The sequence below is a fragment of the Leptosomus discolor genome, chromosome 2 (assembly GCF_034619465.1).
Source record: "Leptosomus discolor isolate bLepDis1 chromosome 2, bLepDis1.hap2, whole genome shotgun sequence".
Lineage (NCBI taxonomy): Eukaryota > Metazoa > Chordata > Aves > Leptosomiformes > Leptosomidae > Leptosomus > Leptosomus discolor.
In genome coordinates this window covers 56,132,367-56,158,011 of record NC_141392.1, presented here as the reverse complement: position 1 = coordinate 56,158,011, position 25,645 = coordinate 56,132,367, and the positions used below count along the sequence as shown (strand labels likewise).

The 25,645-nt window shown below is 50.4% G+C and overlaps 2 protein-coding genes across 2 annotated transcripts in view; both read right to left on the bottom strand.

The window, feature by feature from the left end:
* LOC147415998 (uncharacterized) overlaps positions 1–7,017 on the bottom strand; it is an 8,710-nt gene extending 1,693 nt beyond the window's left edge. The window contains exons 1-3 of the mRNA XM_086460416.1: positions 6,942–7,017; positions 2,375–5,565; positions 8–1,703 (exon numbers count right to left, since the gene is read on the bottom strand). Coding sequence (XP_086316542.1) covers positions 8–1,703; positions 2,375–5,565; positions 6,942–7,017 — 4,963 coding nt within the window. The remainder of the gene's footprint in view (positions 1–7; positions 1,704–2,374; positions 5,566–6,941) is intronic.
* A 9,192-nt stretch (positions 7,018–16,209) lies between these two features.
* LOC147415997 (uncharacterized) lies at positions 16,210–25,366 on the bottom strand. Its single transcript, XM_086460415.1, has 4 exons — positions 25,291–25,366; positions 20,724–23,914; positions 18,124–20,052; positions 16,210–16,323 (listed from the first exon to the last, which is right to left on the bottom strand). Exons 1-4 carry the CDS (start codon positions 25,364–25,366, stop codon positions 16,210–16,212), a joined length of 5,310 nt encoding a protein of 1,769 aa, XP_086316541.1.
* Between the last annotated feature and the right edge of the window lie 279 nt (positions 25,367–25,645).

Sequence of the window (25,645 nt, the reverse complement as noted above, 5' to 3'; positions counted from 1 at the left end):
TCTTCTGAAGTACTCAGTTCTAGTGTTGATTTCTGAAGCCTCGCACTCGCCCTCGAAACATCTTCAGGGCTAGTCACAATTGTTAAAGAATTCTGACTTGGTCCATCTTTCAGTATCTCTGAGGTCAACAGCACGTCTTTGGTTTTTTCTACAGCGGCATGAATTTCTGCAGACTCTGCTAAGGTAGAAGTTTTCACTGTTCCTGATTGCTGGAGCTCTTGTTCTTTACTCCGTACCTCTTCCTCTTTCACTGGAAGCTGAAGATCCACCTGCGCACTTCCCAGAAGTTCAGCTATATTTGTATCTGACGGGCTTTTCTCTATGGACTCAAGGCGCTGCTCTGACTCCAAGGCAGCTGACTCTTCTGTTTCTGCAAGTTTGTGAACAGCCGTCTGGATGGCGCTCAATACAATTTTTGTACTCTGGGACTCTATTGTCAAAGACTGAACAACATCCTTCTCAAATTCTGTGTAGGTGAGAGACAGACTGTCACTTGGAGGAATACCATTTTCTTCGGGTTGCCCTGTGCTCTGGGGCCTCTCTTGCCCCTCCGATATTCCATTCACAGAAGCAGGAGTTACTTGAGGCTCAGGTGCTTCTGCACTGCCAAGCTCTGCAGTCCCACAGCCTGAACAGGCAACAGTAGTAACCAGGACCTCACCAGAAGCCATTTGCCCTGGTGGGGTTGCCAAGGGCTCTACAGTTTCGACTGGCGTGTCTGCAGGCATTACAGTTTCTGCCATGACATGCTCTTCAATGCCTGCAGCCGCTACAGGCACAGGCACTTGCAGAGCCTCCAAGCTTTCCGCTTGTTGGAAGGCTGAGTCAGAGCCTTCCTCTTGCACAGCTAAAACCTCTTGCTGGACAGCAGTTGAACGTTCTTCACCTCTCATAGCTTCCCGTTTTCCAGATTCAAACGCTTCTTTGGCTCTGTCCGTCGATTGCTCATTTTTGTTCTCGTCTTTCTGAAAGCCTTGACAATTTGAAGATTCTACAAGTTCTTGTTCTTTTTCCACAGTCTCTTGTTCAAAGAAGTTGTTTCCTGCATCACATGTCGTACCACTAATGTCAGTGAGGACAGTGCTTCCATTTCCAGTGATATCCGAGCATGCTGATGCTAAACTAGATACAGTCTCCACTCCAGTCTCTGCGGGAGGCTCAGTGACGGCGGGATCACTCTCCAAGTGTGTTCCAGCTTCGAGCAGACCACCTTCCGTTTTGCCACCTTCGCTTTCATCCCTCTGGGAAGCAGTTTCCGTTGGTTTTGCTCTGCATTGTGCCTCTAGGATGGACACAGAATCTTTTGCTGGAATGTGCCTGCCAGCCCCATCCCTCACACTCTGCTCGGCATCTGCAGCTGCTTCTGAGCCAACTCTTTCTGATGGAAGGGCAGAAGCTTCTTCCTCATTCTGCAGTGGAACCTCAGTAACAGGGGCTTCTGTGCTCTTCACTCCAACGAGCACAGCATCGTCTTCCTCTTCCTCTCTCTGGGCAGGTGTGCTGCTAGGAACTCCTTTAGTGCAAGCTTGTTCGTCAAAGTCAGGAATTTCACCTTGTCTTTCAGATTGAACGGGGACCCCAGTGACAACTGCTTCTGTGCCCTCTGGTCCCACAGGGAGGGTTTTGCCTTCTCCTTCAAGCTGCACAGGCTCTTCAGCTGTAAGCCCCAAGGAAGTGGTTTCATCCCCTCTCTTGTCCTGCACCTGCAGAGAATTGCAACAGACCTGTCAAAAAGGGTACGAGCACGGAGTGACCAGGAATGTCCTGGGTGAAAAATCTTAGAAAGACGGAATGATTTGGGTTGGAAGGGACCTTAAAGATCACCTAGTTCCAAACCCCTGCTGTGGGCAGGGACATCTTCCATTAGAACAGGTTGCTCAAAGCCCCATCCAACCCGCCTGCGCATTTAAAGCTGGAGACAGCGGGGCCACTTCATTTCCTCCCTTTGCAGAGGTACCTCAGCTACAACCGTAGCTCTGCCGACAACTGAAGGGACCATCCGCTATGTCTGCTACCATATGGATCCCATCGGCACCTCAGGTGTTCACAGAGCACCTACAGTCACCTTGCGCTGTGCGGGAGCCCTACTGGCAGCTGTTCCGGCATCTTTGGATCCACGCACACCATCTCCCACTCCATCACTCTAGGGATCCCATCCACCTCGCTCTGCATGCAAGCCTCGGTGGCTGCTGCTTCTGGACATCCATGTGTGTGTGTGTGTCTCACTGGACACAAACTTTGGTCACGTCAGGCTGCACAAGGAACACCCTTGACAGCAATACTGCCACAAGCTGCTTCTAAATTTGGCATAATAGCTAACGCTTGCTGATTCTTCCTTTAGCAAATCAGCCTTTGTCTTATGTGTAATACTTACTGCAGTCTCTGCTTCTGGAACATACTCCTCCCTCGTCTCATCTGCTGTCAGCTCTGTTGCGGGCAGCTTCTCTTCTTCCGCAGGCTCCTGTTTTGCAGACGGCTCTTCCTTGGGTGTAACTGCTTGGGTGCTGTGAAAGTCTCTGGCCTGTGAGGAAGGTTCCTCTGCTGTCCTCTGCCCTTCACAGCTTTCTTCATGGTCTTCTACAGCTGCTTCTTCACGTGCCGGCCACTGCCTTTCATCTCTCAATACCTCTACGTTTTCACATCCTTCTGTGCTTCCTTTCATTGCAGCAGGCAGGTCACTTCTCCCTGAACCTTCCTGGAGAACACTCTCTTCAGCTCCGATTTCGCTCTGAATGCTCCCTGCACCTCCCTGGGGCTGGAGGCCATCCTCTTGGTGTGCTCCTTTTTCCAAGCACTGTTCCAGCAAAACACTTTCCTGGCCTACAACACTCCCATCTTTAGCATCATCTTTCACTTCTGACTCAATTCCTTGTACTCTTGCAAATAGAGTTGCACTCATGGTCCTTTCACTAACCAGCTCTTCTACCTCTGCTGACTTTACTCTCTCAGCAACTTCGTGAAGAACCTTTTGCATCTGTTTGTCTAATTCTTTCAAATTTTGTTCAGTGGCCTCTACTTCTTGGACAGGTGTCACTTCCTCTGTAGTATCTGGGGTTTCTAACAGCTGGGAAACAGCAGAAACCATCTCAGTCGTCTCCTCAGCAAGGGACACCTCCACTGGTTCTTCAGCGCAGGAAGCTTCTGCTGTCTCCTCCAGAGCTGTCACTGCCTCTGAGGTCAGCTCTAGCTCACTGGCTGTGCTGTCATCGCTGACCTCCTTTCTCGCCTCTGGCATTGCCTTTGCAGCTGACTCTGCTTCTTCCACAGTATCATCGGATTCCAGTGTTTTCTCAGTTTCCTTCTCTGCCTCTTCTTCTGCCTGCTCAATGCACTCTGTCAGAGCAGCAGATATCCAAGATGGTGACATTTCTTCAATACTGGTAACTGCCCTTTCCCCTTCCACAACAGTCACAGGAACTGCATGGACCAGCCCTTCCTGGCCTTGTTCCGTTCCTTGGATCTCCTCTAATTTTTCTGCTCCCTGTTGCTCTGAGGCTCGTTCTCTCATCGCCTCAGCAGCTTCTGCTTGTGGGGCTTCCATCTTCTCCTGCTCTGCTGCTTCGTATTCAGAGAAAGGAACAACAGCTGGAATATCTGAATCTTCTTCAGTCGTTTCTGCCAGGCCTTCTCTTGCTTCTTTAGGAGCAGTTGGTTCTGGCTTTCCATCTGACTTCTTCTTCCTACGCCCAGGCAGACGTTTCCAAAATGGAATGCACAAGTCACCTTCTCCAGGCTCATCATCTGAGGAGGAATGCTCCAGGCTAGAGCCCACACCAGAGTCGCCATTTCTCTCTTCCATTCTGGTTTGGGACCTCCTTCTTGGAGTAACTAACCTTTTAAATGATTTCCACATTGAAAGACTTTCACCTTTGGATGGGCTTCCAGCTTGTTCTGGGGAAGAATTCCCTTGTCCTTCATTGCTCTCTGGAGAACTGCTAAGAATTGCATCTGTGGCCGTTTCTTTGCTCTGTCCAGGCTCTTCTACATTGGGGCTTTCCTGACCAAGCTCACGGCCAATGTCTTCATCAGATGCTGCTGCTGCTGCTGCTTTCCTGGCTCTTTTCTTTGAAGAACCTACGCAGAGAAAAGCTCGCCAGGGCACAGAGCTGTCAACCTTTCCTTTGGGCACGGCTGTGGCTTTCTCTGGTTTCTGCTCCATCCCATTTTCTTTCATTTCTCCCCGATTTTCATCAACCACAGCGTTTTCCGTTGCAGACACTGCAACGCTCTTTGTCTTAGCACTTTCAGAAGCTCTTCTGGCACGTTTCTTGGGAGTCACCATCTTTTTAAACAATGCCCAGGGCTTAACACTGTCTCTTTTTCGCTCCACATCTGAAAATGCAGCATCTTCATTTTCACTGACCTGCACGCCATCCACAGGCTGTTCCAAAGAAGGAATTTCAATCGTCTCCTCAGGAGAAGAAGCAGAACTCTCCCCCTTTTGTTCCTCTGGGCTGTCTGGGGAACCTGGTAAGTGCTGAATTGGGTCACCCGGTCCCCCTAACTTAGATTCTTCTCTTTTGCCTTTATGCTTCTTTCCAGAGAGTGTTTTGACTCCAACAACAAGCGCCACTGACCTTGGGGATAGAGGTTTCTCTGTCACCTCACTTGCTTTCTCTCCTTCAGATTTTTCTTCCTTTTTGCCAAGATCTTCTGAGACGTCCACCAGTTCCCTTTCTCGATCGCCTTCTTCAGCTTTTTTCTCCTTCGCACTTCCTTTAACAACTGCTGCTGCCACATCCTCTTCTTCTCCCTGCTCATCATGCTTGATTAGCTCTTCCTTCTCACTTGCTTCAACGCCCATGGCTGCCACAGCCTTTTTTGACTCCTGCTTTTCACCTTCACTTTGCTCCTTCTCATACGCTTCAATAGTTACTGTTGTCACGTTCCTCTCCCCCTCTTGCTTCTCCAACTCGGATTGTTCCTCCCTTTCACCAGTTTCAGTGGCAAATGTTGCCCCCTCCTTTTCTTGCTCCTCTTCTTTCGTAGGAGACTGCAGTTCCTCTTCTTTAGGCTTCCTAAAGCTCTTCTTTTTTCTAAATCCTGTCCATCCCTGAGTGAAAAATTTCCTTAACGGCGATGCAGTGTCAGTGGCTAAGGCAGCTGACTGAGAACAAATCTCATGTGCTTCGGGTCTTTTAGGAGGTTCGTCTTCTGTTTTTTCATTGTTCACTGGGTCTTTGGTGGGGTCTGCTGCAGAGAGTCCATCCTCAGGCATCGCCGTTTCTTCTGAGCTGCCTTCCTTTTGATCGGCAGCTCCTTCAGGGACTTGTGTTTCCTTTTTTACAGTAAGCAGCTGAACGGGTTCCGACTTCCCCGTCTTTTCCTTCTTCACTGTGAATCTGAACCCAACAAATTTAAAAAACTTTTTAAACCCCAGATCATGAGACGGTGGCTCAGACACGTGGTCTTCTGCGTCTTCTTCCAAAGACGGCGACTCTGTAGCTGCACGAGCATCCTCTTTCTCAGCACCTGCAGTGTCCTTGGTGCTCGAGTCAGAGGAACTTGTCTCCATAGTTCCGGTGTCTTCCTTCAAAGGTACACTGGAATGGTCTCTTTGTCCAGCTGTGTAAATAACGACAAAAACCCCCAGTTACTTTCTGTCTCAATGTAATGTTGTGTTATACCTTTATATAAATAGATGCAAGTGGTTTTTTTTTTCGTTTTTATCAAACTTTCCTGAACATAACTTTTTCTGTTATCTGTGTGCCTCTTGTAGGTGCTAATATGAATTTTTTGGAAGGACTAGTTCTTGGTCTAAGATTACTATAATTCCTTTCCTTCCTCATATCGTTGTACGGGTCTTTCTAAAGTTTATTTGCAAAGGCACCTTTCAAGCTTATACTCTCTCATTCTCCTTCCTTCTTTTGCAGGGGTTTTTTGGTCTTTTGTTTTCTCTTCCTTTAAGGGAAACTTATATGAGAAAACAAATATTATTTCTATCCCATTTTTACTCAAAGAATATACAGAACAATATCTCCAATTCTTCCTGAAGCAAAGCTCAGTATCCTTTCCATGCAGAGAGGGGCCTCTGAGGGGGTGGAGCGGGGGGGAACAAACCACCAAATAAACCCAAACCCCAAAATCCTGTGCTGACCCAAAAGGATGACTGAGAAAGAAAAGCTGACGTTACAGCTCTGTCCCAAGAGAACAGGAAGATGTGAAAATGCCCACGGGAAATTTCCCGCGTTTCTGAAAACCGGTAACCCCCAAAGCACTGACATTACAGCGTACTTGTTTTAAAGATCATGAATCTCGGGATTCTCCCATCCATCACATCACCACTATGGCCAGACAGAATCCTCATCTGCAGCAATTCCACATGGCTTAAAACGAAACACCTTGTTACTAGGCAAGCAGGTGAAATGCTGCCCTCCATCGCTCACAGGTCTGTGTCTGCGTTATCTCTTTCTTGAGCACCGCTTGAGTTTTCCCTTCAGGACACCAGCAACCACCCTCTCCGTCTTGCTGGGACAATTTCAGTAGGATTGCTCCCTCTGGCCGTGAGCTGCCTAAATTCACAGACTGACCTATACATTAAAGCCCCTGAAATGCAGCACTTAAGAAGCCAGCACATGTCCAGCTTAGAGCACAAAATTGCCAGCTCCCCGTGCCCCAAGTAAGTGGCTTGGGAGGGAAAAAGCACAGAGGAACAAGGACACCGAGCCTTTAAGTTCTGCCATTGAAACACAAAAAGCGAGCAGGTAAAACTGCCCTTGCCTATAACGAGAATTGTAGGCATAACTGTGCGGTGAACATGCGTGATGATGAACAGGACAACACGTGAAGACAAAAATCCATGGCGCATTCGAGACCCCAAAAGACTCCTGGGCTTGGATACTGCCCGGATTTCAATGTAACATTATCCTTGAGCCTTGATTTAGTGCAACAGGTGAAAGTGCAAGGCCCTGAGGTGCAAGGCACTCTTCTCTCTGACCAACCTTGTTGGAACGCTAAGATGACAAAACACAAGAAATAATAACCAGTGTCAAACAGCAACCTCCCGGGAGAAGGCATGGCCCCTTTCTTGGAAGTTTACAGGTGCTGCTTCAATGCCCAAAGGCATGCAGGGGACAGCTTTCCATCGTACAGGCATCACTGAATTCCCCAGAGCGATTTACTTTTTGTTTAAAGATCCAGCTTTCCGTTGGCTCTAACTCTGCAGCGGGCCCTGCTTGGCCCGGGGGCTGCGCCAGAGGCCCCCTCCTGCCCAGACGCTCCCTCGATGCTGCTTGCCCGCGCCCCCTTTGGGAAGAACTCCGCCTCCAGAAGCGCCCAGACCAGGCGGTCTGGGGGAGGCTGAAACACGACTAAAGAGCAGCCGGCGGCGGAGCTGGAGAAGAAAAGAGGTACCTTTCAATAGCTGCCGCTCGGGGCTGACCAGGAGCGCTTCCCCTCAGAAGGAGCCGACGCCGAACGGGGTGGATTCCGCGGCGGCGCGGCTGGTCAGCCCCCGAGGTGCAGCCCCGGAGGAGGACGAGCGCAGGCTGTCGGGCAGCCCCGAACAGCGACGCCGGCCACAGCCTCTGTGCTGGCGTTCGACCGCCGGCGGGAGCCTCCCGTCCCGGCAGGAGCCGGCCCTTCCCGAGCGCCCTGCGACGGGGCGAAGCCTGCAAAGCGGGGAGGGCCGCCCGCCCGGCGGGGCAGGGCCTGCCGCCCAGCAGCAGCGCTTGCGGGACGGGAGGGGAAAGGGTCGCTCCCAGCGGGCGCTTGGCAGCCTTTGGGCTCCGGCAGGGGCGAGGGCGGCGGGCAGCGGCACTCACGGCTCGCCGGGACCGACGGGGGCTGCCGCCGCCTGCGGGGGTCGGGCGGGTCTGGCCCGCGGCAGCCCGGCGTCTCCGGGACAACGCGCGAGCTGTTGTTGTGTTGTTGTGACGTTGCCGCCGGCGGCGGGCGGCCGTTGGCGCCGTCCCCCCTCGGGCGGCTTTCCCGCCGCTGCCCGTGCGCCAGCCCGTGGGAGGGCAGGGACGTGTCCCCCGGCGCCGGGGCCTGCGGAGCGGCGTGGGCTTGTCCCGCCGAAAGCCGCGGCTGGCGTGGGGAGCCGAGACGGGGACACGGCTTGGCAGCATGGCAGGGACTGGAAGGGACCTGCGGAGGTCACCGAGTCCAACCCCCTGCCGAAGTTGTGCCCCTTGCCCCTTGTCCTGTCGCTGGGCACCACTGAAAAGAGCCTGGCCCCATCCTCTTGACACCTGCCCTTGAGATGTCTGGAAGCGTTGACGCGGCCCCCTCTCGGCCTTCTCTTCTCCGGGCTAAACAGCCCCAGGTTGCTCAGCCTTGCCTCGCAGGAGAGATGCTCCGGTCCCCTCATCATCTCTGTAGCCCTCCGCTGGACTTTCTCCAGCAGTTGCCAGTTTTTCTTCAACTGAGGGGCCCACAACCGGACCCAGGACTCCAGCTGTGGCCTCACCAGAGCAGAGTAGAGGGGGAGGGTAACTTGCGGTGCCACACCACAGTGCTGACTCTTACGTGGGACACGAGCGTGCTTCTTTCCTAGGGCTGTCAAGGAATGCGATTAAACATGGCTCTGAGAACCGAGAAATAGAGGTACGATACCGGTGGCCCTTAGCACGGGTGTCTGTGCCACTGAGCAGAAGGGAGAGAGGTCGTCTGCAGCACAGTAACACTGCGGGCCTTAAGCTGTCTCCTGGGTAGCGTTGCATTGCTCTGACTGAAGTGAAGCCGGCGCTTTTCCAGAAGTGCCAGCTGAGTGACTGGCTGAGTGGCAAGATCCTTCTTCAGCGTTTGGTGGGACCAAGAGGCTGCGTTTCTTGGTATCCTCCTGCAGGAAGCGATGTACTAAGATTAGACAGGCGAGCTGCCCCAGCTACTCAGAAACCCACGAGAGACTCCAGGGTATAACTAGAGCGAGGCAAGCACCCGCTGAAGAGGCGGTTAGGTCCAGGAATGGCACTGCCTCTCCAGCTGACAGGGCCGTTTGTGCCAAAGGCTTACGCTGCAGCCAGCCACGCTGCCCTGTCCAGAAGGCCACGACCCCAGCGCTCTCCTAGACTGCAGCTTTGATGCAGAAAAGCCCCAGCCCAGAACAGCTCATCTAAATGTGACTGAGGAGCCCCCCTCTGCCCTCCCAAACAGTTTTGCACCTTGTGCCAGGGCTGGGGGTGTGGGACACGGCTCAGCTCACAACCAGGCTGTAGGTTTAGGATTAGGGTTCCTACGGCTTCACGCTCCTCCTGTAAGGACATCATCCCTGGTTTCCTATTCGAAACGAGGGTTTCTTTCCCTAATTCTTTACCGGTAGTCATATTGGTATATGTGGCTGCATTCTCACACAAAATGACGCAAAGCCCAGAGCGATGCAGTGTCGCATGGATCTCCAGGCAGCCCCTTTTGCTCTAGTCTCCACCCATATCCCTTGTCTCCCACCTCGGATGTGCAGTGAGAGGGGCCACGCACAGTGGATGAGTCCCGGTGACTGAGACACATTGACGGTTTTCTTTAAGGGCTCTGGGGGCCTTGTTATGTTGTGGGGCCCATTCCCAGATTGCGTTTTTCTTCAGTAAGTCATGGAGTGGTCAGGCTATTCTACTAAATCCTGGCATATGTGCCCTCCAAGATCCTAAAGAGCCTAGCCCGGCACACAACTCCTTTCTTATTCCGGGACAGGGGGAACCATTGGATTTCTGGTAGCCCCTCGTCTGGGGCTGTTTTTCTCCTGCCTACCCACCTGACTCCCCAAAAGATGAATTCGTGACTGGGCCCTTGTTTGTGTGCCTCTGGTGTCTCTGGCCCTGCTGATGGGTGGTGCGTTGTAGCCAGTGTCTGTAGCCGGTCTCCAGGTTCTGCGAAGGGGCCACCTCTTCAGACATGAGGGATGCGCTGCCTCACAGTGACCTCTTGTGGAAATTTTACCATTTGCAGGTCTTTAGCTGGCGTAGCATGAGCTCCACGGACGGTGGGACCATGGTGTAGGCCTTGCGATAGGGCAGTAGCTGTCTGCTGGAGGCCCTGCCAGATGAATGCAAACCTCATCCGATCTGCCTCCGGGGCTGGGGTCAGCAAAACCACCTCTTTCACCGCGACAGCTGCCATGCAGCACTAAGAGGCTTGACTGTATCAGCTATAGCGGGCCCAGCCGCAGTGAGCGGTTTGGCAGCAGCGGTCAGGCCGCCGCAATCTGCTGTTAGTTGCCACTTGCCATTAGGCTTCTTTTGGGGCCATACAGGAGACTTGTAGGGGATGAGACTTGCCGATGTTTCCTTGTCCTTTTGCCTGTTTCGTCCATTCGGTAAGAGGATGGGTGGCGTCAGGCAGGAACTTGCAATGTGGAGAGCTGAGGAGCTTGCTGTGCGCCAAGGCGGGATCTCTTTGTAACAGGCTAACAGGGGTGCATCAATATGAGGCAAAGTGTGTGGTAAAGACGGGGGGGGGGGGGGGGGGGGGGCGTCCTCGTTTCCTGTTTTCCCCCTGGGTGCAGCCACAACTGACGCGTCAGTAAATCCGTACCTAAAAGGCACCTTAGGTCGGGAGGACCTAAGGTAAGGTCGGGGGGACTGCTGGGCCGTTAGACAGAATTAATGTAGCCCGGGCCAGGGGGTGGGCAGAGACTTGCCCGTGGATGCCTACAGTTGAAAGTACTTGTTTGCTAAGTGGAGGCTGCCCTTGGTAAGTGCCCTTATCCACCATCTGCATTTGGGCTCCTCTGTCGATGGGGTCATTAACTGCCACCATCAGCTCGGGACTTGAATCCGCTTGGGCTGCCACAGGATCAAGCCCCCACCTCGGTTTTCAGCATACCAAACATTGCAAGAGGCTGCCCAGGGAGGTGCTGGAGTCACCGTGTGTGGAGGTGGAGGTGTTCAAAAAAGGTGTCGATACGGCTCTTGGCGACATGGTTCAGTGGGCATGGTGGTGTTAAGTCAACGGTTGGACTAGGTGATCTGAGAGGTCCCTTCCAACCTAATGATTCTGTGATTCTGTGGTATTCATGGTCTGGGGTCAGTGCTGATAGATGTGGATATCCCAGAGCTGAAACCACTAAAATCCTCTGCCTTAGTCATTACTTGCTTAAGTCGGACTGTGTCACCACCATCCCTGGGTACGGATCCCAGGGGACTATCCCAAAGAGTCAGCAGGTGTTGTCGGCGCATTTAACTGACAACGGGATTGCTCTTTATCTAAACACCTTTTCCATAACCACTTGTGCTCAGCGGTGGCTGCGGGTGCTCCTCTGTTTCCCCGTTTTGCTTTCTTCTTTTTGCATAGAGACAGACTAGCTCTTTTCCATTACGTTTACTTTAGCCACGGTTCTCCTCTGGTTTGGATCATTTCTGGGAGAGACTGGTGTATCTGCTAACATACGCTGGAGGACCTCTTGGAAGGTATTACCACTTCAGCCCGGCTAAGGCTAACGGTTCCGGTGCTCCCTCTGCTTCCTTTCCGTCACACTGCGGGTGTCCCCTCTATCCCCCCAGGAAGCAGGAGAGCCTCAGCTGCCCGGCTGCTGCCAGACTTGCTGCCCAAGGCTTTTTGGGATAAGCTGGCATATTGCTGCCCTCCAGCTCGGAAGTCTGGTCTACACCTTTCCACCTCTCCCTGCGGACTGGTGAGAAAGCAGTTGAGCCTCCTTTTGGCTGCAGGGCAAGCAGTGAGCTTGCAGAAGACAGCACTAGATGGTGCAGTTCCACCAGTGCAGCCACCCAGGTGTCCTGGCTGGCCGGGCGGCAGCCCTTCACAGGGGCAGGCGCTGCACCCCGCAAAGAGCGTTTCTGTCACAGCATTCCTCTCCCCAGGGGCTGCCCAGGACGGCCAAAGGGGGCAGAAAGGACTCGCGCAGCCCCTGCCTTGCAGCAGGCTTGCCCCAGGGAGCAGAGCCCTGGGCACGCTGGGCTGCAGAGCACTCCAAAGCACAAAGTCGCGACGCTTGCAGCGGCAGGGACACAAGGGGGGACCTTTCTGCGTCTTCCCTGATGAGAAAAAAATCTCCTTACGCTGTCGCACCTGCCACGCAGGGCTGGCCAGGACCAGGTTGGGGCCTTGGTGTCACTCGACCGTTCAGAAGGCAGGAGATGACACTTTCACTGCCACTGGCCTGCCCTTGTCCTCAGCATCTGAGCGAGGACACTCTGTGCTGTGGGAGGGCCTTGGATGAGTAGCTGTCTTTCCCACTGTGGGCACTGTCGGGTAGTTATAGATAGACAGGTAGACAGAGAGAGAGAGGGATAGGAATGTAGATGGGAATAGGTGTTCCGAAGGGTGAGAGAGAGCCAGACAGCTTCCTAAACTCCAGAATGCATCACTGCTCTTGAAGCTTCTGCCACTGTGGAGAAAGGGCAGCCTTGCTCTGGCTCTGAGCATCCAGTTCGTGCAGGAAGAGACGTTGGAGGCAGAAGGTGGTGTTGGAGAGCAACAAAGAAGAAGAGGGTCCTCAGTGGGCAGCCCCTCGGATGCCCAGGCATGACAGGTCCGCCTGGCCCTGAGTGAGGAGAACAGGACGGGAAGGGGAAACGAGCCTCGAGGGGGTCTTTTGTGTCCTCCATGCGCTGCTGCCAGGAGAGAGCCGTGAGCTGGCGCGCAGGTGGCAGAGAAACTTCAGCGGGGCAGAAACCCCGGCACTTCCCTGTGTCGCGGGTACGCCAGGCAAGGGCATGGCCAAGGGCAGCTGAGTGCTTGGGCTTCAGTGCGGCACCTGCAGGTCCCTGTCCCCAGGCCCTTTTCCCCAGGCCCAGGGAGCAGAGGGAGCCTGAGCATGTCCTGCCAATGGGACATGAACATATGCGCGCACACACAGAGAGAGCACACAGCTGTCCAGCTGCTCCTCCAGCCTGGAGCGCCGCCTTCCAAGGAAGAGCTGAGCGACGTCAGTTCTCCAAGCATCAGCACTACTACTCCCCCTATTTAATCTTCTCTGCCTAAAAACCAGAGCATCTTCTCCCTGTAGGGAAACTCTGTTCCCATGGTTTGGTTACATTTTGAGTTCACGACAGAATCAAAAAGAGGTGTAGATTTTTCGTTCGAATATTTCGACAGGATGACCACAGCACTGCTCAGTCACCAGTCTGTTTTAAGCTCTTCTGCCCTGAAGAATCACTAATATTTTGGTCCAGCTCATTTAAACTGCAAACACAGCCTTCTAAACTTTGGCCTGTGTCCTGTGTCTAGAACAGGAGCCGGTTAGATGGTTTTGGTGTCTCCCTCTCTGTTACTCAAGAAAGCAGGTAATGAGGGGGAAAACAAAGCTACAGTCAACTTCACACTTCCCAGATGATAATCAGTTGTCCAGAGACTTTCCTATTTCTTGCTTTTAGCCAGATTTATAAACTCTTACCCCCCTTTCCTCTTGCAGAAAGGGAAAGCACTGGCTTCACAGCATCTTTGGTTCATTGCTAAGTCTTCCTTTGAAGAGACGAACTTATGTCTGAAGTGAAGATACTCTGGCTTCAAGTGTTCCTATGGATCTATGAACATTTTCATTAAAAAGGACTACATCATAGAGATGCATTGAGCCTATAAAGCCTTTACCTGCTGCAGGCAAGTATTTATCAGTGGCCTCTCTTTGTTATGCAGCTAGTTTTCTCTCCACGATGTACAGAGGGAACTCACTTCATTTGGGGTTGTTGTTGGGTTTGGTTTGGTTTGGTTTGGTTTTGTGTGGGGTTTTGGGGAGCTGGGTGTGTTTTTTTAACGATGGGGGTTTGCAGTGAGTGGTTCAGAACTTTTCGGCCTGGAGGAGCAGCCCGTGGTCACAGCACGGAACAGCATATTGGGTTAAAATGCAGCTGGCTTGAGGACAGAGAGAATGAAAGCCCAGTACCTACAAGGTAAGCTCCATCGCCAGTGCAGTGTATTTCTGGCGACAGGACACAAGGGAGAGAAGAAACAAGTTCCCACCTTTCCTCTTCTGTTTCCCACTCGTCTGTGCAGAGCGGGATCTGCAGCCCCCAGGAAGCTCTCACTCTTTGCTTGCCGTCCTGCTTCCCCTGGCTGCTCTGGGCGAGCCGTTTGACTTTCTCATGTTGCCACAAACTGGTCACAAGTTAATGTTCCATAAAAGCACTCCCTTTTTTTCAACTCATTTCACTCTGACACGCTCTGAAAGCAAGAAGAGGGAAAGGCATCGTGCAGTGCTTCGACATCCCTGCATTTGCTGTGACCACTGCAGGGAAGTATTTGCAGATACCGGATGTAGCAACTTACCTGGGATAGGAAGGCAAACGTGTAGCTCTACAAAATGAGTTCACGTGTGCGCCTACGCAAGTCTTTTGAGATACAAATGCTGCTAAACACGCTTAGCCAGAGAACACAAGATGGCTGGAAAAAAGTAATGTCTGAAGTCCTCGCTCTGTGAACATAAACCACAAGCAGCTCCGGATTTTTGGAGCCATGAGGAATAAACCCCAGCTAAGCAGAAGTGGGGGATCCTAGAAGATAACCAGGGATGCACCTAAGGTCCTCAATCTACTACTCTCTGCCAGATTTTTTGTGGACATGGATGTTGTTGCCTTCTTGGGGGTTTTTATACTTCAGTTACACTGGCAAGGCATACGATTCACTCATTTTTCATTCTGGCTCACTCCATACTGTTATCTAGCTTGAATTTAATGGAGAGTTTTTTTCTTCCCAGTCTTCTGAAGCACCTTATTTTTATTACTTCTTCTGAAATATGCATATTTCCTAGAAATGTCCATCCTAATTGCAGTTTAATTCTGTAATTTGTTCCTTTAATTCACATCAAAAGCTGAATGTCAGTCAACCACCAAGGAATTGTCAGGAGCAAATCTAACTTCTGAAGATAAAACAACCGTCAGAAAATAACACCCCGTACACGTTAGAACAAATGTGTAGTCGCATTTTATTTAATCAATTAAAATCTACCTTAAAAACACAAGATCAGATTTGGTAACCCAGTACATTGGATTAGAGAAAGCTTCAAGCTTTGAAGCGCAAGCCAGAAGTCACAGTCTCAAGTGAGAGTTTCAGAGGCCAAAGCAATATGCTGGAACAAAGTGGTATCTTCAGGCGGAGGCATGCTCCTTGCACCACTAGCGTGGTTTCGGGTGCACTGTCAGTTACTAGCGTGGTTTCGGGTTTCTTAGCTGTCAGTGACAAGAAGCTTTTGTATTTGTTTTATAGTTGAGTTTGTTGCATCGCTTACCTAGGCCCTGGATTAATGGAGAAAACAGGCAAGCTAAAGCACTCGCCTGTCCACTTACTACCAACAGACAATTTACATTGTGGTCAAGCTAGCTTTATTTAAATGAGGTTCAGACAAGAATTAACTTTACGTATTATTAACAGCTTCGGAGCTACTAACATAAGAATCAGGATTACACAGGTCATGCTGTTGTTATTTCGTTTTACCTGCTGCAGTTACTGCAATATGGCTTAATGTACATTTGTACAAATTCGGCCAAGTTTGCACTTGTGAGGTGTTACTAAGAGCACTATTAACTTGCAAGCCAACTTAAACCTGTGGAAACCAACCGAGGTTGTTGGAATTGCCCAAAGCTCGGGGGGAAGGCTGCGGCTGACGGTGGACAGAGATAGACTGGATTGTTTGACACCACGCTGCTCGGCTTTAAATATTTGTAGAATTCGCTCTGAGGTAAGGAAAAATCTTTGGATGCTTCCACGCAAGGCAGCACCAGGTGGTGCGATCACACCAGTGCAATCAGTCACACTGCTTGCTGGAGGTGCAGCCTCCAGGAGAGGCAAGCACCTGCCATAACAAGAGCATTTGTACGCTAGGAGTTGGTTTCAAAATAAATTACTATACAGGTAGGATAGCAAGCTGTTCTTCAACTCGATGGGCATCGGTTTCACAAAGTGCCATCTGGAACCTTCACTTCAGAAATCAGAGCTGAAAGTACGGACTGGTACCCCGTGTTTGATTTTAATGTAAACGAGAAGAGAGAGGACCAACTCCTGTTGGGGACAGACATCCCAGGGCTCTCGCTCTTGGGACTTCTTTCCATCTCTCCATCCCCCTGCTCATTCTGGTCTACAGCTGTTGTCAGTCCAACCCACCTTACGTGAAGGTTTTGAGGAGCTCAGCACCCCTAAGGTCTCATCAGCTTATTGCAATCCAAGGTAGAATTCACCACCAAGCCCTCACCCTCCTTCCTACTCCCCCTTCAGTGAAGAGAGGCAATTGATAGGAGCGGGGAGGATGCCAGGAAAGAAATGCTGGGGTGGAAAGAGGCTCAGGCAGGGGCTGGGAAAGGAGGAAGCTTGTGCGCGGGAAGGGTGTTAGATGGCGTAGGTGTGGGGAAAGGCTGGGGGTCGGGTGGGGCAGGGACCAGAAAGGAGCAGACTCTGGAATGAGAGCGGGGCGAGCTGAGGGTTGCGGTACCACTGGCGTTCCTACAGGAGCAAGACAACGGGGAAGCGTCAGTGTGGAGGGTTCTCAGGAACCGGGCAGGCCTGCGAGTGGAAGTGACTGGCAGACCTGACACAGGTCAGGGCTCTCCTTTTGTCCTTAGCATTATCATAGTTCCACATTAAAATCAGAGTGGGGGTTAGGATATACACATAAATATTCAAAGCAAGACAGCCAAGTTTTTGAGAGCTTTTACAAGGGGAAAATCCTGGAACAATAAATAGGAAACTACACATTATCAACTTCCGCTCCAATGCTATCCATTTCCTCTCCAGGCTACTCTACAAACTCATTTCAGGGTACGCCTAAATAGTACAGAAGTATCATAGCTTTATATTAAAATCAGAACTGGGTTTAAGACATACATATAAATATTCAACACATAACAGTCCAGTCCTGAGACCTGAAGTCTGGAACAACAAAAGAAGGGTATTCTCAATCTCCTTTCAAGCTACACTCTGGAAGGAATTTCTGACTAAATCAGGCCCGCACAAAACCAACGGAAGGATGGATAGAGATACCTGAATGGGACCGAAATGCAGCAATCTTGAGCATCTTGCTCAAGGATTTGTGCGTGATCCAGTTCCTGCAGTTTGCTAACGGCACGTCTGCTACTTGGCCAGAAGTCTCGTGCGTTCTCGTCAGTCAGCCCTCCTCTTCCCCCTGACACACAAGACGAGCGGCATCTACAGCCACTCGTAGGTCAAATCAAGGCAGCTACGGAAGATGGGAGGGGGGTAAGGGAGACTGCAGAAAGAAGGGAGGGAGATTCAGCGATGAGTGAAGGCATTCAAGGAGATGGGACAGACAGGACACGCATTCAGTGACGGGACGGTAATAACCGTGGCACAAAATTTCAGTGGTCTGTCCATTCACTCCGTCGGGCATCTCCAGTCTAAATGGTCTATTTTGGGCAGAGGCAAATGACCTTTGAATGGAACACATGGGTGGATATAGCCAACATTAAAGGCATTGTTTTTTTAATAAAAATGACAAAAAAGGTGAGGTCTTCAGAAGAGCAGATGTTAACATCCAAGAACAAAGGGTAGTGAATAAAGCTCCTGGTTCTCTTGCAGGATTGTCAGCTGTTCTCTAGGACTGGCATCTCTCAAATGCCCCATGGATGCTTAGCACATCTGAAAGAAAAGACCACAGTAAATAAAAAAGCTTTATTAATGACAACTTACTCTCTCAAGAATATCTTCTTTTCCCAAGCAGTTCTCAAGGACAGACAGAAAGGCCTCGTGCCTTAGTCAAGCAATACAGTAAATATCTTAAGGAGAGACTGTACCTTCCTGAGTCAGATTTCCATGAAATGCAAAGAGCTTTGGTACATGAGGCACTCCACTTTTACCATGGAAGGCAACACTCACATCCTTTAGGATATTAAAAAGAGCTTCCTTAGAGAGGAAGCGTTTTTTGTGGATTAAATCAAATACATTAAACAGGTATCGGATGAGCGCGTATCTAGGAAAACTAGAAACTACGTTTTCTGCCTCCCAGAAGTATCACACTAAACTACAAGCCAAGTCAAAGCCATTAAAGTGAGGGTAGCTGTACAGAAAAGAAACAAGGTGTTCAGTAGCCAGAGAGAGAGGCAGTAAAACAAGAAGACAAAAAAAAACCCAATCCCACAACATCAAAAAATATCTGTGGCCTGTTGGTTAACCTGGGGAGCAGCTGCCTTTCCTCAGAATAAGAAAAAATTACAGACACAACAGTTTGAGAGACTCCAAAACTGTTTTGGAAAAAGAAAGACATTGCTGAGTGAAAATGCTACTCACATTCAAGGCCTCAGGAGCCACTGAGTTCCGACTTTGTGGACTCCCTTCTTGGCAACTATCATCCTCCCATGTCTGTGTTTTCCCATCTTCCATGGGTGGGTCACGTTCTTCCTCACTTTCCCTGCGTGTTTGCTGACCTGTATGTTGGTCTGGGATTTCCATCATCGGCCCAACCTCTTTTCCCCTTAATTTTGGTGGGTAGATGTCTAGGGGGTCTTTGGTTGAATCTTCTGAAGTACTCAGTTCTAGTGTTGATTTCTGAAGCCTCGCACTCGCCCTCGAAACATCTTCAGGGCTAGTCACAATTGTTAAAGAATTCTGACTTGGTCCATCTTTCAGTATCTCTGAGGTCAACAGCACGTCTTTGGTTTTTTCTACAGCGGCATGAATTTCTGCAGACTCTGCTAAGGTAGAAGTTTTCACTGTTCCTGATTGCTGGAGCTCTTGTTCTTTACTCCGTACCTCTTCCTCTTTCACTGGAAGCTGAAGATCCACCTGCGCACTTCCCAGAAGTTCAGCTATATTTGTATCTGACGGGCTTTTCTCTATGGACTCAAGGCGCTGCTCTGACTCCAAGGCAGCTGACTCTTCTGTTTCTGCAAGTTTGTGAACAGCCGTCTGGATGGCGCTCAATACAATTTTTGTACTCTGGGACTCTATTGTCAAAGACTGAACAACATCCTTCTCAAATTCTGTGTAGGTGAGAGACAGACTGTCACTTGGAGGAATACCATTTTCTTCGGGTTGCCCTGTGCTCTGGGGCCTCTCTTGCCCCTCCGATATTCCATTCACAGAAGCAGGAGTTACTTGAGGCTCAGGTGCTTCTGCACTGCCAAGCTCTGCAGTCCCACAGCCTGAACAGGCAACAGTAGTAACCAGGACCTCACCAGAAGCCATTTGCCCTGGTGGGGTTGCCAAGGGCTCTACAGTTTCGACTGGCGTGTCTGCAGGCATTACAGTTTCTGCCATGACATGCTCTTCAATGCCTGCAGCCGCTACAGGCACAGGCACTTGCAGAGCCTCCAAGCTTTCCGCTTGTTGGAAGGCTGAGTCAGAGCCTTCCTCTTGCACAGCTAAAACCTCTTGCTGGACAGCAGTTGAACGTTCTTCACCTCTCATAGCTTCCCGTTTTCCAGATTCAAACGCTTCTTTGGCTCTGTCCGTCGATTGCTCATTTTTGTTCTCGTCTTTCTGAAAGCCTTGACAATTTGAAGATTCTACAAGTTCTTGTTCTTTTTCCACAGTCTCTTGTTCAAAGAAGTTGTTTCCTGCATCACATGTCGTACCACTAATGTCAGTGAGGACAGTGCTTCCATTTCCAGTGATATCCGAGCATGCTGATGCTAAACTAGATACAGTCTCCACTCCAGTCTCTGCGGGAGGCTCAGTGACGGCGGGATCACTCTCCAAGTGTGTTCCAGCTTCGAGCAGACCACCTTCCGTTTTGCCACCTTCGCTTTCATCCCTCTGGGAAGCAGTTTCCGTTGGTTTTGCTCTGCATTGTGCCTCTAGGATGGACACAGAATCTTTTGCTGGAATGTGCCTGCCAGCCCCATCCCTCACACTCTGCTCGGCATCTGCAGCTGCTTCTGAGCCAACTCTTTCTGATGGAAGGGCAGAAGCTTCTTCCTCATTCTGCAGTGGAACCTCAGTAACAGGGGCTTCTGTGCTCTTCACTCCAACGAGCACAGCATCGTCTTCCTCTTCCTCTCTCTGGGCAGGTGTGCTGCTAGGAACTCCTTTAGTGCAAGCTTGTTCGTCAAAGTCAGGAATTTCACCTTGTCTTTCAGATTGAACGGGGACCCCAGTGACAACTGCTTCTGTGCCCTCTGGTCCCACAGGGAGGGTTTTGCCTTCTCCTTCAAGCTGCACAGGCTCTTCAGCTGTAAGCCCCAAGGAAGTGGTTTCATCCCCTCTCTTGTCCTGCACCTGCAGAGAATTGCAACAGACCTGTCAAAAAGGGTACGAGCACGGAGTGACCAGGAATGTCCTGGGTGAAAAATCTTAGAAAGACGGAATGATTTGGGTTGGAAGGGACCTTAAAGATCACCTAGTTCCAAACCCCTGCTGTGGGCAGGGACATCTTCCATTAGAACAGGTTGCTCAAAGCCCCATCCAACCCGCCTGCGCATTTAAAGCTGGAGACAGCGGGGCCACTTCATTTCCTCCCTTTGCAGAGGTACCTCAGCTACAACCGTAGCTCTGCCGACAACTGAAGGGACCATCCGCTATGTCTGCTACCATATGGATCCCATCGGCACCTCAGGTGTTCACAGAGCACCTACAGTCACCTTGCGCTGTGCGGGAGCCCTACTGGCAGCTGTTCCGGCATCTTTGGATCCACGCACACCATCTCCCACTCCATCACTCTAGGGATCCCATCCACCTCGCTCTGCATGCAAGCCTCGGTGGCTGCTGCTTCTGGACATCCATGTGTGTGTGTGTGTCTCACTGGACACAAACTTTGGTCACGTCAGGCTGCACAAGGAACACCCTTGACAGCAATACTGCCACAAGCTGCTTCTAAATTTGGCATAATAGCTAACGCTTGCTGATTCTTCCTTTAGCAAATCAGCCTTTGTCTTATGTGTAATACTTACTGCAGTCTCTGCTTCTGGAACACACTCCTCCCTCGTCTCATCTGCTGTCAGCTCTGTTGCGGGCAGCTTCTCTTCTTCCGCAGGCTCCTGTTTTGCAGACGGCTCTTCCTTGGGTGTAACTGCTTGGGTGCTGTGAAAGTCTCTGGCCTGTGAGGAAGGTTCCTCTGCTGTCCTCTGCCCTTCACAGCTTTCTTCATGGTCTTCTACAGCTGCTTCTTCACGTGCCGGCCACTGCCTTTCATCTCTCAATACCTCTACGTTTTCACATCCTTCTGTGCTTCCTTTCATTGCAGCAGGCAGGTCACTTCTCCCTGAACCTTCCTGGAGAACACTCTCTTCAGCTCCGATTTCGCTCTGAATGCTCCCTGCACCTCCCTGGGGCTGGAGGCCATCCTCTTGGTGTGCTCCTTTTTCCAAGCACTGTTCCAGCAAAACACTTTCCTGGCCTACAACACTCCCATCTTTAGCATCATCTTTCACTTCTGACTCAATTCCTTGTACTCTTGCAAATAGAGTTGCACTCATGGTCCTTTCACTAACCAGCTCTTCTACCTCTGCTGACTTTACTCTCTCAGCAACTTCGTGAAGAACCTTTTGCATCTGTTTGTCTAATTCTTTCAAATTTTGTTCAGTGGCCTCTACTTCTTGGACAGGTGTCACTTCCTCTGTAGTATCTGGGGTTTCTAACAGCTGGGAAACAGCAGAAACCATCTCAGTCGTCTCCTCAGCAAGGGACACCTCCACTGGTTCTTCAGCGCAGGAAGCTTCTGCTGTCTCCTCCAGAGCTGTCACTGCCTCTGAGGTCAGCTCTAGCTCACTGGCTGTGCTGTCATCGCTGACCTCCTTTCTCGCCTCTGGCATTGCCTTTGCAGCTGACTCTGCTTCTTCCACAGTATCATCGGATTCCAGTGTTTTCTCAGTTTCCTTCTCTGCCTCTTCTTCTGCCTGCTCAATGCACTCTGTCAGAGCAGCAGATATCCAAGATGGTGACATTTCTTCAATACTGGTAACTGCCCTTTCCCCTTCCACAACAGTCACAGGAACTGCATGGACCAGCCCTTCCTGGCCTTGTTCCGTTCCTTGGATCTCCTCTAATTTTTCTGCTCCCTGTTGCTCTGAGGCTCGTTCTCTCATCGCCTCAGCAGCTTCTGCTTGTGGGGCTTCCATCTTCTCCTGCTCTGCTGCTTCGTATTCAGAGAAAGGAACAACAGCTGGAATATCTGAATCTTCTTCAGTCGTTTCTGCCAGGCCTTCTCTTGCTTCTTTAGGAGCAGTTGGTTCTGGCTTTCCATCTGACTTCTTCTTCCTACGCCCAGGCAGACGTTTCCAAAATGGAATGCACAAGTCACCTTCTCCAGGCTCATCATCTGAGGAGGAATGCTCCAGGCTAGAGCCCACACCAGAGTCGCCATTTCTCTCTTCCATTCTGGTTTGGGACCTCCTTCTTGGAGTAACTAACCTTTTAAATGATTTCCACATTGAAAGACTTTCACCTTTGGATGGGCTTCCAGCTTGTTCTGGGGAAGAATTCCCTTGTCCTTCATTGCTCTCTGGAGAACTGCTAAGAATTGCATCTGTGGCCGTTTCTTTGCTCTGTCCAGGCTCTTCTACATTGGGGCTTTCCTGACCAAGCTCACGGCCAATGTCTTCATCAGATGCTGCTGCTGCTGCTGCTTTCCTGGCTCTTTTCTTTGAAGAACCTACGCAGAGAAAAGCTCGCCGGGGCACAGAGCTGTCAACCTTTCCTTTGGGCACGGCTGTGGCTTTCTCTGGTTTCTGCTCCATCCCATTTTCTTTCATTTCTCCCCGATTTTCATCAACCACAGCGTTTTCCGTTGCAGACACTGCAATGCTCTTTGTCTTAGCACTTTCAGAAGCTCTTCTGGCACGTTTCTTGGGAGTCACCATCTTTTTAAACAATGCCCAGGGCTTAACACTGTCTCTTTTTCGCTCCACATCTGAAAATGCAGCATCTTCATTTTCACTGACCTGCACGCCATCCACAGGCTGTTCCAAAGAAGGAATTTCAATCGTCTCCTCAGGAGAAGAAGCAGAACTCTCCCCCTTTTGTTCCTCTGGGCTGTCTGGGGAACCTGGTAAGTGCTGAATTGGGTCACCCGGTCCCCCTAACTTAGATTCTTCTCTTTTGCCTTTATGCTTCTTTCCAGAGAGTGTTTTGACTCCAACAACAAGCGCCACTGACCTTGGGGATAGAGGTTTCTCTGTCACCTCACTTGCTTTCTCTCCTTCAGATTTTTCTTCCTTTTTGCCAAGATCTTCTGAGACGTCCACCAGTTCCCTTTCTCGATCGCCTTCTTCAGCTTTTTTCTCCTTCGCACTTCCTTTAACAACTGCTGCTGCCACATCCTCTTCTTCTCCCTGCTCATCATGCTTGATTAGCTCTTCCTTCTCACTTGCTTCAACGCCCATGGCTGCCACAGCCTTTTTTGACTCCTGCTTTTCACCTTCACTTTGCTCCTTCTCATACGCTTCAATAGTTACTGTTGTCACGTTCCTCTCCCCCTCTTGCTTCTCCAACTCGGATTGTTCCTCCCTTTCACCAGTTTCAGTGGCAAATGTTGCCCCCTCCTTTTCTTGCTCCTCTTCTTTCGTAGGAGACTGCAGTTCCTCTTCTTTAGGCTTCCTAAAGCTCTTCTTTTTTCTAAATCCTGTCCATCCCTGAGTGAAAAATTTCCTTAACGGCGATGCAGTGTCAGTGGCTAAGGCAGCTGACTGAGAACAAATCTCATGTGCTTCGGGTCTTTTAGGAGGTTCGTCTTCTGTTTTTTCATTGTTCACTGGGTCTTTGGTGGGGTCTGCTGCAGAGAGTCCATCCTCAGGCATCGCCGTTTCTTCTGAGCTGCCTTCCTTTTGATCGGCAGCTCCTTCAGGGACTTGTGTTTCCTTTTTTACAGTAAGCAGCTGAACGGGTTCCGACTTCCCCGTCTTTTCCTTCTTCACTGTGAATCTGAACCCAACAAATTTAAAAAACTTTTTAAACCCCAGATCATGAGACGGTGGCTCAGACACGTGGTCTTCTGCGTCTTCTTCCAAAGACGGCGACTCTGTAGCTGCACGAGCATCCTCTTTCTCAGCACCTGCAGTGTCCTTGGTGCTCGAGTCAGAGGAACTTGTCTCCATAGTTCCGGTGTCTTCCTTCAAAGGTACACTGGAATGGTCTCTTTGTCCAGCTGTGTAAATAACGACAAAAACCCCCAGTTACTTTCTGTCTCAATGTAATGTTGTGTTATACCTTTATATAAATAGATGCAAGTGGTTTTTTTTTTCGTTTTTATCAAACTTTCCTGAACATAACTTTTTCTGTTATCTGTGTGCCTCTTGTAGGTGCTAATATGAATTTTTTGGAAGGACTAGTTCTTGGTCTAAGATTACTATAATTCCTTTCCTTCCTCATATCGTTGTACGGGTCTTTCTAAAGTTTATTTGCAAAGGCACCTTTCAAGCTTATACTCTCTCATTCTCCTTCCTTCTTTTGCAGGGGTTTTTTGGTCTTTTGTTTTCTCTTCCTTTAAGGGAAACTTATATGAGAAAACAAATATTATTTCTATCCCATTTTTACTCAAAGAATATACAGAACAATATCTCCAATTCTTCCTGAAGCAAAGCTCAGTATCCTTTCCATGCAGAGAGGGGCCTCTGAGGGGGTGGAGCGGGGGGGAACAAACCACCAAATAAACCCAAACCCCAAAATCCTGTGCTGACCCAAAAGGATGACTGAGAAAGAAAAGCTGACGTTACAGCTCTGTCCCAAGAGAACAGGAAGATGTGAAAATGCCCACGGGAAATTTCCCGCGTTTCTGAAAACCGGTAACCCCCAAAGCACTGACATTACAGCGTACTTGTTTTAAAGATCATGAATCTCGGGATTCTCCCATCCATCACATCACCACTATGGCCAGACAGAATCCTCATCTGCAGCAATTCCACATGGCTTAAAACGAAACACCTTGTTACTAGGCAAGCAGGTGAAATGCTGCCCTCCATCGCTCACAGGTCTGTGTCTGCGTTATCTCTTTCTTGAGCACCGCTTGAGTTTTCCCTTCAGGACACCAGCAACCACCCTCTCCGTCTTGCTGGGACAATTTCAGTAGGATTGCTCCCTCTGGCCGTGAGCTGCCTAAGTTCACAGACTGACCTATACATTAAAGCCCCTGAAATGCAGCACTTAAGAAGCCAGCACATGTCCAGCTTAGAGCACAAAATTGCCAGCTCCCCGTGCCCCAAGTAAGTGGCTTGGGAGGGAAAAAGCACAGAGGAACAAGGACACCGAGCCTTTAAGTTCTGCCATTGAAACACAAAAAGCGAGCAGGTAAAACTGCCCTTGCCTATAACGAGAATTGTAGGCATAACTGTGCGGTGAACATGCGTGATGATGAACAGGACAACACGTGAAGACAAAAATCCATGGCGCATTCGAGACCCCAAAAGACTCCTGGGCTTGGATACTGCCCGGATTTCAATGTAACATTATCCTTGAGCCTTGATTTAGTGCAACAGGTGAAAGTGCAAGGCCCTGAGGTGCAAGGCACTCTTCTCTCTGACCAACCTTGTTGGAACGCTAAGATGACAAAACACAAGAAATAATAACCAGTGTCAAACAGCAACCTCCCGGGAGAAGGCATGGCCCCTTTCTTGGAAGTTTACAGGTGCTGCTTCAATGCCCAAAGGCATGCAGGGGACAGCTTTCCATCGTACAGGCATCACTGAATTCCCCAGAGCGATTTACTTTTTGTTTAAAGATCCAGCTTTCCGTTGGCTCTAACTCTGCAGCGGGCCCTGCTTGGCCCGGGGGCTGCGCCAGAGGCCCCCTCCTGCCCAGACGCTCCCTCGATGCTGCTTGCCCGCGCCCCCTTTGGGAAGAACTCCGCCTCCAGAAGCGCCCAGACCAGGCGGTCTGGGGG